At 41.3% G+C, this 15,918-nt stretch overlaps 1 protein-coding gene across 3 annotated transcripts in view; it reads right to left on the bottom strand.

Annotated features, from left to right (window-relative positions):
- RASAL2 (RAS protein activator like 2) overlaps window positions 1-8,952 on the bottom strand; it is a 360,239-nt gene extending 351,287 nt beyond the window's left edge. For 2 of the 3 annotated variants that reach the window (XM_032393403.1, XM_032393402.1), the window contains exon 1: window positions 7,886-8,952. In XM_032393403.1, the coding sequence (XP_032249294.1) occupies window positions 7,886-8,087 (202 nt within the window). In that variant the 5' untranslated portion in view covers window positions 8,088-8,952. The remainder of the gene's footprint in view (window positions 1-7,885) is intronic. The other variant, XM_032393404.1, reaches the window with a different exon arrangement.
- Window positions 8,953-15,918: the final 6,966 nt, after the last annotated feature.

The following is a 15,918-nucleotide window of genomic DNA, read 5'->3' as shown; positions in this document are numbered from 1 at the left end:
CAAGAATTTCAAACATTTATTGATTGTGTGGAGTGAACAATGATTGCCTGCCAGATGGTAAGTGAGGGGTATGGAGGAGGGGTGACAGAGATCTCACGGAATATCTTTTTATGTCTTTTGAATATTGAAAGATGGAAATGTTTACCTATGTTTTTAATTAAATTTAAAAATAAAAACATATTTGAAAAAGTTTTAAACTTTTTTAAAAACCTAAGAAAATACACTGTTAGAAACAAGGGAGGATTTAAAATAATATGCAATGATACCAAATACATACAAAAAAGTACAATTTTTGCACAGAAAAGACAAGGATAAAATACAACAAAATATTAAAAGAACAGTTATATCTGAGAGGTGTAATTACAGGTGACTTTAATTTTCTTTGGCTTTTCCTATAATTCAAATTCATTAAGCACTATTATACTCATAATAAGAAAAAAGGTATTAATTTTTTAATGCTATGAATCAGAGAGGTCAGAAATTTAAAAAGGCAGAAACTTATTAGGTATTATCCAGGTTTCTAAGCATCATAAATGAAACATTCAAATTTCCTTAAAACATTACTTCCAATTACAGAATAAAGAATTTATGGATAAAAAATTTAGAGATGAAAAATATTTAATCTGTCCTCTGCTCTACCTCTTAACAATCACATTATGAGATTATTCTCATCCTCCTACTTTCTGGATGTTTTGTCCATTTTTGTTTTCTGTTACCTAGGTAATGGTACTTCCAGCATTTCCCTTAAAGACTGTGAAACTAACAATCTGGTATTTCTCACTGTCCAGTTTTCCTGACCTTCAGTTTTGAAAGGCCATCTCCCTAAGGGAAAGCAGTAAGATCTAGAAGCTAAAACAGGAGGCTGAGGAATCTGAGGTTAGAGTTCTAATCCTGACAAACTGTGGAATTTGTCTCCAATTTTGGGAATAAGCTAAACTTCCTGATCCAGTTTCCTCAATGAGGTAACTTAAAGGATTGTTTTGAAAATATTTAGGACTATCAACTTTAAAGTTTTCTTTAACTTTCCACACTATTCTTTTGAATTTTGTTTTCTTGCCTTATGTCAAATATTTTCCTTTGTAAATTTTTGCTCTCCCAAACAGTATCTGCAAGTATTACCAGTCTTTTCAACTCAGGAGTCGGGTAAGGGGTACTTTTAGAAAGCCTACTGAAAATGACACAATATGGACAGAACTTGAGCAATGTTGAAGACAATTTATGGAGGCATAAGAATGCAATCAGGATCTAAATTGGACTCTTATGAGCAAAGGAGACTCGGGCAATGAATTAATGTAACCAACACTTGGTGGGAAGGCAAAACTCTGACTCCTAACATCCAAACCTGCTATAGAGATAAGATGATAAATTCTGTATCACAGCCTAGCAAATGAAGTTTTGTCATGCCTTCAAGGGTTCAACTTTAATTTTGTTTACAGCAGACCCACTAACACTACTTACTACCTGGACCTCAGCACATCTTCTTCTCTACCACTTGCATATCAGGTACTTCTTGATGGCTGCCTTCTCATTAGAAAATAAGCTACATTAAATTTGTAAGGGGTTCTCTACCTACAGGTCTTGTGAAGCACTTGATAGCCTTTGGGAAGAAAGGGGTTTTTACAAACATCAGAGAGCAATTATCCCTCTGCCAAGACAGGGTGAAGCAATTTCAGTAGTGCCCTCAGCACACTTCAAACTCCTCCTCCTGGTTAACAAGACCAAACACCTCTCCTGTTACTTAAAAGTTATTCCAATAGGGAGGGACAAGGGAGCAGACAACTGAATTTTTTCTGGATTAACTCAGGCATTAGTTGAATGCTTTTTTGTGGTTCACCTACTTTAAAAGGTGATCAAATCACTCTGTGCCACTGAAGAGAGCAACTGCAAAGAACAATTACATAAACCCTCTGCTTCAACTTACCTCATCCTTCTTTCTAATGAAAGAAAGCATTAGAAACCACTGCCCTGCCACCACTTCCTTAGTAATCTCAGTAAAACCTATGTGCTTTGTCATGTGAATTCCTTTTTTTCCTTAGCAAATCAGAGAAATTTATTTCATTCAACATAATAAGACACAATTGTACATCATTTTTTAAAGTACATGCACTGAATTTTATGATGTAGAAAAGATAAAGGCACTCTTTATAAGTGAACTATTCTCAAACAGGTGCATTCTAGAACTTTGCATTATTTATGTCAGAAAATTTGTACATATCCTCAATTCCATACCTCTAATTCCTAAATCCAAAAAGCTCTGAAAACACTTTCTTCATAACTTGTTTAGCAGTAAAATCTGACCCTCACTGACATAACACTATTTATAGTCTTAAACCATACTTAGTGTGGATTTTTACTTAACTACAGGAGTATTAATATGATTGATTCCTGGATGTTGCTCCATTAAGGGGGTTATGTCACTGTGTGTGTACACACACACCATATTTTCTAAAATCAAAAAAATTTTGAATTCTGAAGCACTCTAGTCTTAATGGTTATGGAAAAGAGATTATGTATAGTTCTATTCTTCAAAAATATTTTCATTCTTTGAAAATGAAATAGCAATAGACCAACATGATAGAGGGTAGAAAAATACTAAGATACGATAAAGGAAATTGTACATGTCTCTAACATTAACAGAACACACAATTTAAATGAGATATACTAATTTTTTCTCAAAGAAAAAAAAGGGGGGGCTACTTGAAATCAATATAATTTAAAATAAACAGTATATTCCTAGGCATTCTTGATAGTTCTCTCTTGTTTCAGTGAACAACTGTCTACTCCTAATGTACATAAAATGTATTGAGAAATTAACGTATCAACCTTCAAAGCTAATGCCACATCCTAAGTACTGAACTCAAGCTTACAATCCCAAGAATTGCTAAAATATTAATAATCATTATAAAAGTTCAATGTATAGTATTTGAGGAAATTAAAACACTTAAGTAACATGAACATGTTTTGGGATGTACTGAGTACACATTCACTGATTTTCTTCAAGCAATCAAGTAGCTAGAGCACACAAAACTTGAACAATTTCATTCATCCACACATTAATACAAAACAGAAGTCAAGCATGGGGTACATATTTAAGACATGTAAGAATGAGTGATTCACTGAGAATATTCAAAGTTAATTATGTTAAGAACATTCCTTATAAGGCCAGTGAATTAGTGACATCTTCATATGCACCAAAATGAAACAACTTCTTAGACTTGTTACTGGTTACAGTGTTTTAAGTAAATATAGAGGCATATTCTCTAAAAATGCAATGAAAGCTATCTCATCCTTTGTCTTAATTCATGAAACATAAGCAAAACTATTTACTACAAACAGGGAAAACTGTCCCCCATCAACTCATATGGAGTTCATGAGAAATTCTTACCAAATTCTCATTTGTCACATTTCTAGAATTATATGGTATATGATGCAGTATGATTAATTCTTTTTCTGTTCTGCTTGCTGAAATAGTACCAGCCTTTGGAAAATTTCCAGCAGATCGCTATCAGTCATCAATAAACAATGAGCTATATACTAGCTTAACGCTAAGCAATAATGTTGATGTTATTTATTTTATTAAGTGAATATTTTAGGTAAGTCCTGCTTATACTATTAAAATCAAAACCATATGACTGCTTGGTGAGCACTTTAGTGTGATAACTTATTTCCCCTCTAGCTATCCGAGGGCACATCTGCGCACACACTCGCAGACCCGTTGTGCTGATGGCTCCAAAGCTCCAATGCAGGCACTAACAGAGACTGGCATCTTCAATGTCTCCCAGTGTCCTGCACTCGCCGTCCGTTCATGGTAAAGTAGTTAATTTTAATGTTCTCATTGTTTACCAGAAAGCACAGACAGTGAGGCTGGCTTTGCCACTCCCGTTTCCTTTTGCTAGGCTGCTGCGCTTTTTCAGCCAATTGACTTTGCTTTGAGGCTATAAATATCTGAAAAATGTTCTGCATTTGATGCTCTTGGATTCTGCATCCATATTTAGCTGTTTGTGGCATGCCTTTGTTTAAGCTACTCTGCCACCCATACAATCAGTCAGGTTGAGATCTGGATGGTCAAAGGACACATGGATCAACATTCAACAGACACTGACTATGAGCAAGGTACCAATCTGCTAGACACGGTGACAATGAAGGGGTGGCAAGATAGGAATACAAAGACAAACAAGACAGACTTCCTGGTATCAAACATTTTATAGTCTTGACAGGGCATGGGCACAACTTATTATAAAACTGTAATAAAACAAATGAAACATTTTACAACTAAAAGAAAATGAAGGCCAGGGCAGCATATTTTCTCTTAGCTATGTCTTAATGATAGGCATTTGTGTTCTAAATATACATCTACCTATTATAAAGCTCGGACAGATTCCAGAAAAAGTTTTCCAATCCTGGCAATACACAAAACTCTAAATATATGTTTTATCAACAAAATAGTCAATAGCAAACTCAAAACAGTGCCTAGTCTTCAAATTTCATGAGGCAAACTAATAAAATATTATTTCCAAAAGTTTCTGTTAAGGTATTCAGTTGGGGGCGGGTGTTATTGCCGTTTGTTTACTTGTTTGCTTGTTGATTTCAAACATAAGTATATGGTAGGGGCGCCTGGGTGGTTCAATCGGTTGAGTGTCTGCCTTTGGCTCAGGCCATGATCCCAGGGTGCTGGGATCGAGCCCCGCATCGGGCTCCCTGCTTGGTGAGGAGCCTGCTTCTCCCTCTCCCACTCCCCCTGCTTGTGTTCCTTCTCTCGCTGTCTCTGTCAAATAAATATTTAAAAAATAAAAGCTCTTGACCTGAAAATAAACAAACAAACAAACAAAAAAACGTAAGTATATGGTAGAGGATGTGAATCATAGCCAGAAGCCAGGAGCACTTAATACAGCTCCTTACTTTGTACCCTTTTAAAATCCACATGGTGGGGGCGCCTGGGTGGCTCAGTCGTTAGGTGTCTGCCTTCGGCTCAGGTCATGGTCCCAGGGTCCTTGGATCGAGCCCCGCATCGGGCTCCCTGCTCAGCGGGGAGCCTGCTTCTCCCTCTCCCGCTCCCCCTGCTTGTGTCCCCTCTCTCACTGTGTCTCTCTCTGTCAAATAAATAAAATCTTTAAAATCAAATCAAATCAAATCCACATGGCTATTTCAGGTTAGTGCTCAAAACTGAGTAAGCTTCACCTGAGCAAGATCCCCTTTTCCCCCACCTTCCTATCTTGTCAAAACATTCCAAACAAATATACATCTGCCCTCAACATTCCTGCTTTCACAACTAAGTTCACTGACCTTTTGATAAAAGTCCTCCCCAGAAGCCCCCGACAATCATGATTTAAACTCATTAAGGGCTTTCTTAAAGCCTGTCCCCAAGAGTCAGACTGGAATTGGTAGGCTAAGTTGTAGGTAAAATAATAGGGCAGGCCACAAAATCAGACAACTCTATAGCTAAAATGGACCACAGATACCAATTAGTCCAGATTCTACATTTTATGTAGAAACCTAGAGCCACAGAGTTAAAATTACTTACCCAAAGTTAGACAACCAATTTGTGGCAAAGAAAGAATAAAAACCCCGGTTCTCAATCCCCAGTTGTATACTCTAGACTAGGTTTCTGAATTTCTTTTAAAAACATTAGACCACACTCATCAAAGTCTCCTTAAATTGTGTAAAAGAACCTAAATGTTCCAAAACAATCAGAATTGTGAACACACAAAACAAACAAGTAAACAACAAAAAAAACCCAAAAATGAACTAGTGTTTTCCAAACTGACTTTCTACATTCTATTATTATTTTTACTTCAAAGCTTTTCAAAGAGTTATGCAATAGGCAACTTAAAAACTAGCTAAGGACACAGAAAAGCCAAGAATCATTCAGATAGTTTTGGAATATTTACATCAAACTAAAGACAACAAAGGAGTATCCAGGATGAGTGGCCTTAGAGGAAGGAAAGTAGTAGTACTAAACAGTAAATAAAAACATCTGGTTAATTGATAGGGAAGACAAAAAAGTTACAATGCAGTGGAAAGTCTGCAACTTGACATTGAAATGCACAGTACATATGTGCGTGAGAAGAGAATATCTGTACGTATATTTATCCATATATACTTAAGAATACCCACATATCCGTGTGTGTATATACGTATACATACCCCTCACAAATCTACCCCTAAAAATGGACAACAAAAACATGCACATATTTTTATGGGTTACACGCAAAGATCAGTAATTTACGCTAGGTCTGGAATACCCAAACAGAATAGTTTTGGACACTGAAATATATTCTTGCAGTAACATGGCCTATCTCTAACTTTATGTAAAAAACAATGTGCCAAAGAAATGTATAAGGATAAAAAGGATAGGATGGGAAAACGTAACTATAATATACTCTAATTCAAGCTCATTTTCAGGTTCTCATCAACCTTTGTTATAAGCTATCGGGTAACTGGGATCGGCAGGTGGATGGTAAATCAGGCACTAAAGTTTTTAATCTGCTGAGAATGAACTGGGTGACCTTGCATCATCTCCTACTTCTTTGCTTTAATTCTTTCAGGGGCTTAGAATAACATCAAAAACCACGTATAAACATCAAGCAAAATATAAAATGGTACAAATATAAATCCTTAAGAACTGGTTATAAGAACTACAGGATTTTTAAAACTGAAAGGGCCATTAAGAGATTATTAATCCAATTCGTTAATTTTACAGATGAAGAATCAGAGGCTTAAAAAAAAAAAGTTACCTGATCTACCCCAAGTCACATAGCCACTTACTGGCAGAACCAAGACAAAAACTCAAATCTCTGAACTCCTTGTTCTGTGATCTTTCTGATAGTGATGGACTTGAAGTCTTGAAATCAACTGAACTATCCAGAGAGGTAACTTCTAAGCCTTGGTCACTCCTGAATAGTAAACATATACCCTCTTCGGAAGATTGAAGGAAAAAAGCATAATGTACTTGATCACTACAGGCTTAGATGCACATGACTGGAGGATAACATCTTAACGTTGTCTGTCTTTGATCCCAGGTGCTTCAAATTTGCCCTCTTATATTCAGCCACATCACTAATGTCTTGTGTTCACGTGAGTTAAGTGATAAACATCTTGACGTTTTAATATTTTGGGAAGCCACAGCTCAGTCCTGAATTCCAGGCTATAAATCCTTGGGCTAGGAGTTTTCAAAACTGGCATGGTTTTAATGCTGCCACAAGGCTCACCCTAATAGAATATCATCATTCAGTTTTAATTAAAGAGGTGGTTGCTAGGAATGCAGAAAGGGAAAGTTTTAGTGTGTTCATCACTTTTAACTTGCTGAGTAGCAACCCGGTCACTTTACAAAGAGAACCAGAAACAATAGTGCAATCTGACACAATCCACACCCCTTGGACTAAGTGGTTGCCTTTAGGAGAATGAGGTTCAGAAAGAGGTTATAGATTAGTCTGTTCCCACCAAATAAATATTTTTGGTTATTCTATTTTATTTTATTATCTTATCCACTGCTAAGCTATTTCATAGTATCTTAGTTTCCAGCCTTGCCTCACTCAAGAGAAAGAAATGAAACTCTGTTCGCTTGATTTCATTGTGTGTTCCATCAGACCTCCCTGAAATCGGTTGACAGTTCCCTTGAAGTTATCACCTAATATATTAAGTATGCGTAGCTCAACTCCACCTTAAACTTCCTGCAGGTGTCTGAAAAGGTCCAAAGACCATACTGAATGACATCTCTCTACTCAAGCGCCAGCCTGGAGAAACTTGTCAGAAACGCATGCCAGAACAAAAAGGGATGTGGTAAACTGACCCAGAATGGATGGGGACTGAGAATAGGACTTGAGACTAGGGATGAATTTCAGCCAGAGCAAAAACACCAGCCTCTAGGATGGTCTGTGGTCCTTACCGTACACCCGGACCCAGCTCTGTTGCTGGCACACGGACTCCAGAAGGATCCGATCCAACATGCCACCAGCCACGGCCCCACCGACTGGGACAACCGCTTCCAGCTCCTCCGGGGGTAGCGGCGAGTCGGACTCCAGTCCTGGGAACATCTCCGGCCAGGACAGCGCCTCCGCGGCTCCTCCGGACGACGGGGAGAGCTCCATGGTGCCCCAGAGGGACAAGGCGGCGGCGGGGCGGGCGCGCGACTCCGCGCCCTGCCTGCGGGAAAGGGAGGAGGAGAGCGCAGCGGCGGGGGCAAGGACCGTAGCGTCAGCCGGCACGGACGCGGCTCACCTCCTTCCCCGCCGCCCACTGCCCGCGGCTCCGGCGCTGCAGCCCACCTGCAGCCGGCGGGCGGGACCCAGGCCGGGAGGCGGATCCAGCGTGGCCCCGGCCGGGGGTGGGTCCGGGCTCAGGTGTGGGTCCCTCCCGGGAGGGGACGTGGAAGGACCCGGGAGGGGCGGCTCGCCCGCCTGCCCCCGCGGAGCCGCCTTCCTCAACGCCCGCCGGCGTCTCTCGCGGCCAGATCGGGCTGGGGATGGAGTGGGGCCGGGCAGGGCAGGGCAGGGCTGGGGGCGTCGCCGCCAGGGGCCGCCCCCTCTGACCGGCTCCCGCCGCCGCCGCCTCCGAGGCTCGGAGTGTCCGCTCCCTCAGGGAAGGGGGGCGGTGGCCCCGGGTTCTCGCCCGCCAGTCCTCGGCCCCCACCCCAGGAATGAGCCGGCCCGCCCCCCTAACTCTCAGGCCACGGCTCCCGCCGCGGCTCCGGCTCCGCCACCGATCCCACAAGCCCGGCAGCCGCGGCGGCGGCAGGCGGCATCCCAGGGTGATAGGCCCGAGCAATCGAGGGCCGAGGGCCGGGCCGCGTGTGCAATCGAGTAACGAAGCGGAGGAGGAACTGCCACCGAAGGCAGGAAAAATCGGACACCGAATTATTCATCTGGCCAGTCCCGCCTACTTTCTAAAGACCCTCTACCCGACCGCCCAGCAGCGCGCGGTCCGGGTCTCCAGAGCTGCGGCTGAAAGTGGGGACGACGTGGGGAGGCGGGGTGGAAAAGGGGTGCGGGAAATTTAAAAAGAAAGGAAAAGAGCTTCCCTTCCCCTCTTTCACCTCTTACCCTTCATGTAGCTATTTATGTATTCATTTATTTGGACCGACATTTCTTTCTTACTGGAGGAAGAGATTAGAGAGGCTGCTTTATTTTACAGTTGCCCTAAGGGAAACGCCTCCTTCCTTCCCAGAGGAGAGAGTTGGCAGCGGGGTCTGGATTGTGGGATCTGCGCTTTGCGCCCTGTCCGCGACGAAGCTGGACTTGTCATCGGTTTAGAATAGCATGGTTACGAAGTGTGGTGTGGATGGATAGACGGGCCTTGCGAGCACAAGAAATGCTCAAAAGCCCAGTATTAACCAAACATGTTTCTCTTTTTTTGCCTTTGATCTTCGTGCAATTATGTTGGCTTTTTTTCCTCTAATGATGTCACAAGCGTTTTATTTTTGGTCTGTTTGGAGACTGTCTCCTTTGACCTTGGCTTTAATTTTATGCCCACCCAAGGCAATATTCACTAGTTCAGGTTAAAGAGAGTGCTGGCAAAGTGGTAATAATTTTTAAACCGAAAAGTAACAACTTAAACAGTGCCTTCCACATAGTAGGTCTCCAACAATGTTTCTTGAACATGCTGCTTAAAATAGAGGAGTTCCACAAGTATATGGTGCTTTTTTGTTTAGCACATGGGGGGCATCCCCCCCCCCATTTCTTCCTAATTTGCAGAGACTGGTCTACAAGGGGATATTTTTGTTTTCTGGTCTTGTGGCATCCTGGTATGTGGTTTGGGCTTATCAAGAGCTATAAGAATGCATTTTGTAATTTTCTCCAAACTGTTTAGAGAAATAGTATTTCAAAGCAGGAAGTGACCTTCAAGATAATCTCATTTTGCCTTTTGTTTAATGGTTGAGGAAACTGAGGAACAGCCAGGTTACCTGGCAAATCAACCACCAGTACAGATAGGTCTGTAATGTCTCAATGATAATGTCTATTTCAACTTTGTTCCCTCAATAACCTTTTGTAACTGAGCTTGTTGATGCATGGTTTGGTGATGCATTGGAGTGATCATTTCTGATATCTAAATCCCCGATTTCTTACTATCTGACTCCGTAGTCAGATTTCCAAGGATAAATCATCATATTCTTCAGTGCTTGAGTGGACATGGGAAGGTAACAAAGCTGGGAGATTACAGGGCCCAGCACTAAACAGAGCTAGAGCATTTTTATTTATACTAAATTACTGCTGAAGTCATGGTAACAGAAGTCAGAGAGCAAGTGGATAATGGGCATCAGGTGTACAAATTTGAGCACTCTTTATTAGTCAATATGTAAGGAATTTATTTAGCCAAGCAATTATCTCAAAGCAGCATTAGGAGTGGTGTATGAAACATTCACAGAGGTTTGTTTCTCAAGCTTATTTTCTTGATGGCGTCATCCATTGTTGAGCTGAAGAAAAAGCTCTCAGTAATCCTTTCTTCATCTAGACTCTCCAAATCCCCAGTCCCTGCTTCACCTCCCATCCGTCCCCAGACTAGCTGCAGTGATTATCTAATGCCTAAGTAATAGTATGTCTGGAATTTATCTAATGTTTATAACTTAAAGAGAAAATAGTTCACAACTTGAACAATTGTTCTCTGAGATAAGCAGAACCAGTATTTTTTAAATCATCTTTGAGCCAATGAAAAAAATTGAAGCATAGAATTCTATTAAGCAACCTACCTAAGGTAAAATAGATGGTTAGTAGACAGATTTAAAACCCTAGTCTCCTAAGTTTTTAATTCATTGAGGGATCTGGATTCCTTAAGGTTTTTATTTTCCCCCCTTGGGTGAGTAGAGTTGTACTAACTGTTATGGAGCCAAAAGCAAATATTCCATGGTTTTTGCAAATTATTATCACTTAAGGGGTGCCTGGGTGGCTCAGTAAGTTAAGTGTCTGCCTTCGGCTAAGGTCATGATCTCGGGGTCCTGGGATGAGTCTGCTTTCCCTCTCCCTCTGCTCCTCCCCCCGCTTGTGCTCTCTCACTCTCTCTCTCTCTCTCAAATAAATAAATAAATAATCTTTAAAAAAAATTATTGTCACTTATGAAAAATATTGGAGAAAAAACAAACACCAGTGACAAGCCAATTTGCATTGCAGGGAAGCAGTTAATCCTACTTAGATTTATACCAGGGGTATCTCCCTGGTGTAATCCCAGATCTTAATGTGAACATAAATCCTTGGCTGATAAAGTCTTAGTTTACATTGTAGTTTGCAAACAGGCCTTTGTGTGTGAACTACAATAGAGCTAAAGTCTCATTTCCCAGCCTGCCCTACCCCTCCTCCTTTTCCTCCCTCTAGAGTTTCAGACACTAAGCTCTCAGAGGTGATCTACATATTTATTGTTGTTGGAACTCAATTCCAAGAATCAAACCCAAGCCCCAGGACAAGTGGGAACTAAAATTGGGGAACTACGGAGGCGGAAAAACTAATAAATTCCCCAAGTAACAGGCTGAAAAACAAAGGCTGAGATTTGCAAAAGAAAGAAAGAGGCCTTGGGTTCAGAGTACATATTACCAATACAGGTTTCCTGTCCCTATCCTAAAGTAGAGCATACCTATGAAAGCTTTCATAAACTGAAATGGCATAAAGCAAAGAAGCACTTACCAGTGATTTATATGGAAAATTTTTTGAGCATTCCCAGACCCAAAAAAATAACCTCTCTTAGGCTTTTCAGATACCCTAGGACCCATCTTGTTAACGGATGCACAAAATAAATCAAGATAAGCACAGATGCTCACAGACACAGTTCAAAGCTATGGTGGCTGGAGGCTGAGATGCTGAGTGTAGTTCCAGGGGAAGGAGTTTGGGGGCGCCACTCTCACGGGTCAGGGTGCACACTGCCTGTATTACGGGCTCACTGCAAACGCTGAACGCTATTTTTGCTTTTCTCCTTTTTTCATACAGTGAAAATCCTCTTCAGATTTCCTTGGGTCAATGAAAACAGGTACTAATATAGGTCTTTCATAAAAGTGATGTAGCATAATACGAATTTTTGATAGATTCGAAAGATGCCAGTATTAAGGAGAGACAAGGATTTGGAATCTTGGCTATCACAAACTGAGGACTAGGTACGCGTTCAATTTTCTCCTCTGTTCACCTGTCAGCAAACACACACACATAAGAGGTTCCCTCATCACAATGGTCTTAACTATTTTCTTATAGCCAGTCCCTTTTAGGCTCTCTAGACACCACTTCTAAGCAGATAATCCCCCAAGCAGTAATGCAACCTTTAAAGTGTGGTTCACCAGCTGCTCCCTTTCAATATTCTCTTTCCCCTTGGACACAATGATGCAGCACTCTTCTGATTATACGCTATAACACTGACCGTGCCCCGTTCATCGTAAGGGAAGAATTTAGACATTTCTTGAGATTCTGTTGTCCGTCTTCGTCTTGCTCCTGTCTCTGTCTCCAATTCCCTGGTCATCTATTCACTTCTGTGGGTTCAACTCTCACTTGGATAATGTTGACTTTAAGATCTTCCTCCCCAGCCCCATCCACAGGACTGGGGGTCGGGTCAGGAGTCTGTAAATGTTGAACACCTCCACTAAGATATGCTTCCCGTACTTCAGACTCAGTGCATGGAAAGTGAACTCCCTCCCCCTGTCCTCGGCCCAAACACCCTTCCCTTTGTGGATCCTTTTTATGTTCAGTGGAACTGGTAGGTTCTACCTCAGACTTGCTTGAACATGGAGTTACTTTCAGTCTTCTCCTCCACCCTAGCATAAATCAACCCCTGCTTTCTGTTCCTAGTGACGCCATTCTAACGCAGGCTTGGTTAGCTTTCACCATGCTAAAAGCATTAGCTTTGTAGCTGTCCTCCTTCCCCTGAGGCCTTTCCACCTCCAGTTTATCCTACACTCTGCAGTAAGTGAATTATCCTAAAGCTCAGTTCAGACCAGGTCACGTCCAAGCTCAAAAAACAGCTCCCTGCTACCTATTAAGTAAAACGTATATTCTACCAAGATTAAAAGGGCCTACCAAATAGGGTCCCAAGCCCCCATCCCTACCTGCCCCGTTGCCTGTGACCAGCCAACACAAACGGCCCACTATTCCCCAAATACTTCCAGCACTTTCCTTGCTCCTTACCTCTCCTTGTTTCTGATATCAGGAATGGCCTTTCCTCCATCTCTGCCTGCTAAAAACTTGCCAACCTTCAAGCTCCCCTCCTCTCCTCCCCAGGTTAATGCCAGCGTCCTCCTCCTGCAATTCATTTCCTATCCTCCAAGCTGGCAATGATCTCTGCCCCCTCTGAGTTCTCATGGCATTTGTTCTTGTCTTTCTGCTGGAACCACCCATGTATATATTATGGTACAGTCCTCCGTGTAACTCTAATATCTGCTATTAGGTCATAAGCATCTAGAGGGCAGAGGGCTTGCATTATTCATGTTCATCCCCCATGGTGTCTTTCACATATCAACCCCTCAATGAAACCAGAAGCCAGGAAGCAAGAAATTAAACTGAAAAAGAAAACCTGGCTGGGTTCATAAATGTTTGGGGCTGCAAAAAACACTTAAAAAAAAAAAATCAATTCAGTGATCCCAGACATGCAACCCCCATTCTCCCCTGCCCACCCCCATTAAAAAAAAAAGAAAAAGAAAAAAGAAACATTACCTAGACCCAGGAAAATGACATGACTTGCCCAAGGTCACCCAACGAGTGACAGAAGAAGTATCAGAATTCAGAGCTCCTGAATCCCAATGCATCAACCCCATCAACAGATTGTTTGCTTCCTGCTCCTTTCTGTCCTCTAACTGGATAATTTTCTTGTTGATAAAGGTTTCCTCAGTAAAGTAATTTCATTATTTTACATATTATTTAAGCTTAAAGCATTTGTGCCACATTCCTGGCCCCATATATAATTTTAGCAAAATTATACTTTTTTTTTTTTTTTAAACCGAAGGACCAAACAGAGACATCAGAGAAACATCTGGTCTGATTCATCAGGGCAGCAGCAACATTTCTATTTATACATGAGCACAGCCCTATCTTTGTAGCTCTCAGCTGTTCCTCATTGCTCAGTATGTTCCCCTTTTCAACCTTGTCTGTCCCTCATCAAGAGAGCATCCTGCATCCTGAGTCTTAAACAAAATCTAATGCGATAAAGGAGAATATATTCCCTATTCTCTAGCAGAGGTCTGAATTTCAAAGGAACTGTTTCTTTCTCAGTCTCTTTGTTCAAGAGCATAGGACAGCAAGCCTCAAGTGGTTGGGTGACTGCCATTTGTTTCACTGTATTCTGGGTACAAAGAAGTTGGATAAAAAACCAAGCTAGGGCATGAGTCAAGTTTGGAAGCAGGTCAGGCAGAAAGAGCGTATTCTAAATGGGGAAACTGAGGTTGATGTAGAGAGCATAAGGAGCACTAACTCTCCTCCAGCAACATTTGAGAGTGGTATAAATTAGAAAATGTTTGATCGTAGGCATTCATCAGTACAAGAAAAGCTTAGGAATCTTCCTGGGTTTGTTGTTGTTGTTGTTGTTGTTTTTAATACCAGACCCATGTCCCCTAAGAGAAGGTCACTATTTGTACCAACCAATAACAGTATCATTTGGGAAAGCAGTGGAACAGACCAGAGACAAACAGACCTCCACCAGTCATTTCTTCTTGGCAAACACTCCTCCAAAATAATGACCTCACCTCAGCATTCAACTACAGGAATGCAAAAAGAATAAAAACACTCAGATGGAACCACAAGAGCGCCTGACATCAGTGCCTAATTAAAACCTTTAGAGGTCCTAAACACTGAAAATAATAAGGTGCCCACCTCACCCCATGTAATTAAAAAAAATTTTTTTGCCAAGTGTCAGAAAGAGCAAGAAAGTTCTGATTTTTTTCAGTGATGACCACTACAGAACTTGTTTTAGAAATGGCAAACTTCAAACTTTTAAAAATGTTGTACGTGCTTCTGTGTGTTCCTACTTCTGCCAGTGTTCTAAACACATCTTTTGAGTAATCCAGCTCTGTCTGGAATACACAGTACCAACCATCTATTAACTAACACAATCTATGAAGAGGATAATCTTTAGCAAATTAATTTCTGTGTTTCTCTAGTAACTATAGAAAGGCCAACTTACTTCACCCTAGCCAAAGAAAATGATCACTTCCTTAGCTTTGTGGTTCTAGAGTCCTCAAAAGATGCAATAAGAAAAAAAAAAAAAAGCCAAATTATTCTAAAGGAGAGATTTTTAGAGTGATTCCACTGTCCTCATACTACCCTGAGAGCAATATTATAATTGGTCAACTTATGAAGGCTATACTGGCCCATTTTCATTTTGCCTCTGGTATAATCAAGGTGTCGAGACACCGATTATAACAGCCAAAGCCTATTTAAGACTCTTGTGAGCAAAGACAAAAAATTCCCAAAATATATCTCCAGTTGCCCATCATCTAAACATGGATGAAGATGACCATCATAGCACCTGAAAGTCTCACCATTATTGATCGGGGTTGATTGCTAGTATTAAGAATAAAAAATCGGGGCTCCTGGGTGTCTCAGTTAAGTGTCAGCCTTTGGCTCAGGTCATGATTTCAGAGTCCTGGGATCAAGCCCTGAGTTGCATCCGGCTCCCAGTGCAGTGGGAAGCCTGCTTCTCCCTCGTCCCCTAGCCCCCTCCCCCACGCGTGTGCTCTCTCTTTCAAATAAGTAAATAAAATCTCTTTTTTTTTTAAAGGTTTTTATTATTTTTTTTGACAGAGAGCGGAGAAAGAGGGAGAGAAAGCACAAGGAGGGGGAGTGGCAGGCAGAGGGATAGGGAGAAGCAGACTCCCCACTGAGTAGGGAGCCAAATGCGGGGCTCAATCCCAGGACCCTGGGATCATGACCTGAGACGAAGGCAGACGCTTAACCGACTGAGCCACCCAGGTGCCCCATAAATAAATAAAATTTAAAAAAAAAAAAAAAGAATAAGAAATCTGGA

This window comes from Phoca vitulina, unplaced genomic scaffold, assembly GCF_004348235.1.
Source record: "Phoca vitulina isolate PV1807 unplaced genomic scaffold, GSC_HSeal_1.0 scaffold73, whole genome shotgun sequence".
NCBI classification, from domain to species: Eukaryota; Metazoa; Chordata; class Mammalia; order Carnivora; family Phocidae; genus Phoca; species Phoca vitulina.
Note: the sequence above shows the minus strand (reverse complement) of the source record. Positions and strands in the feature narration are given on the sequence as shown.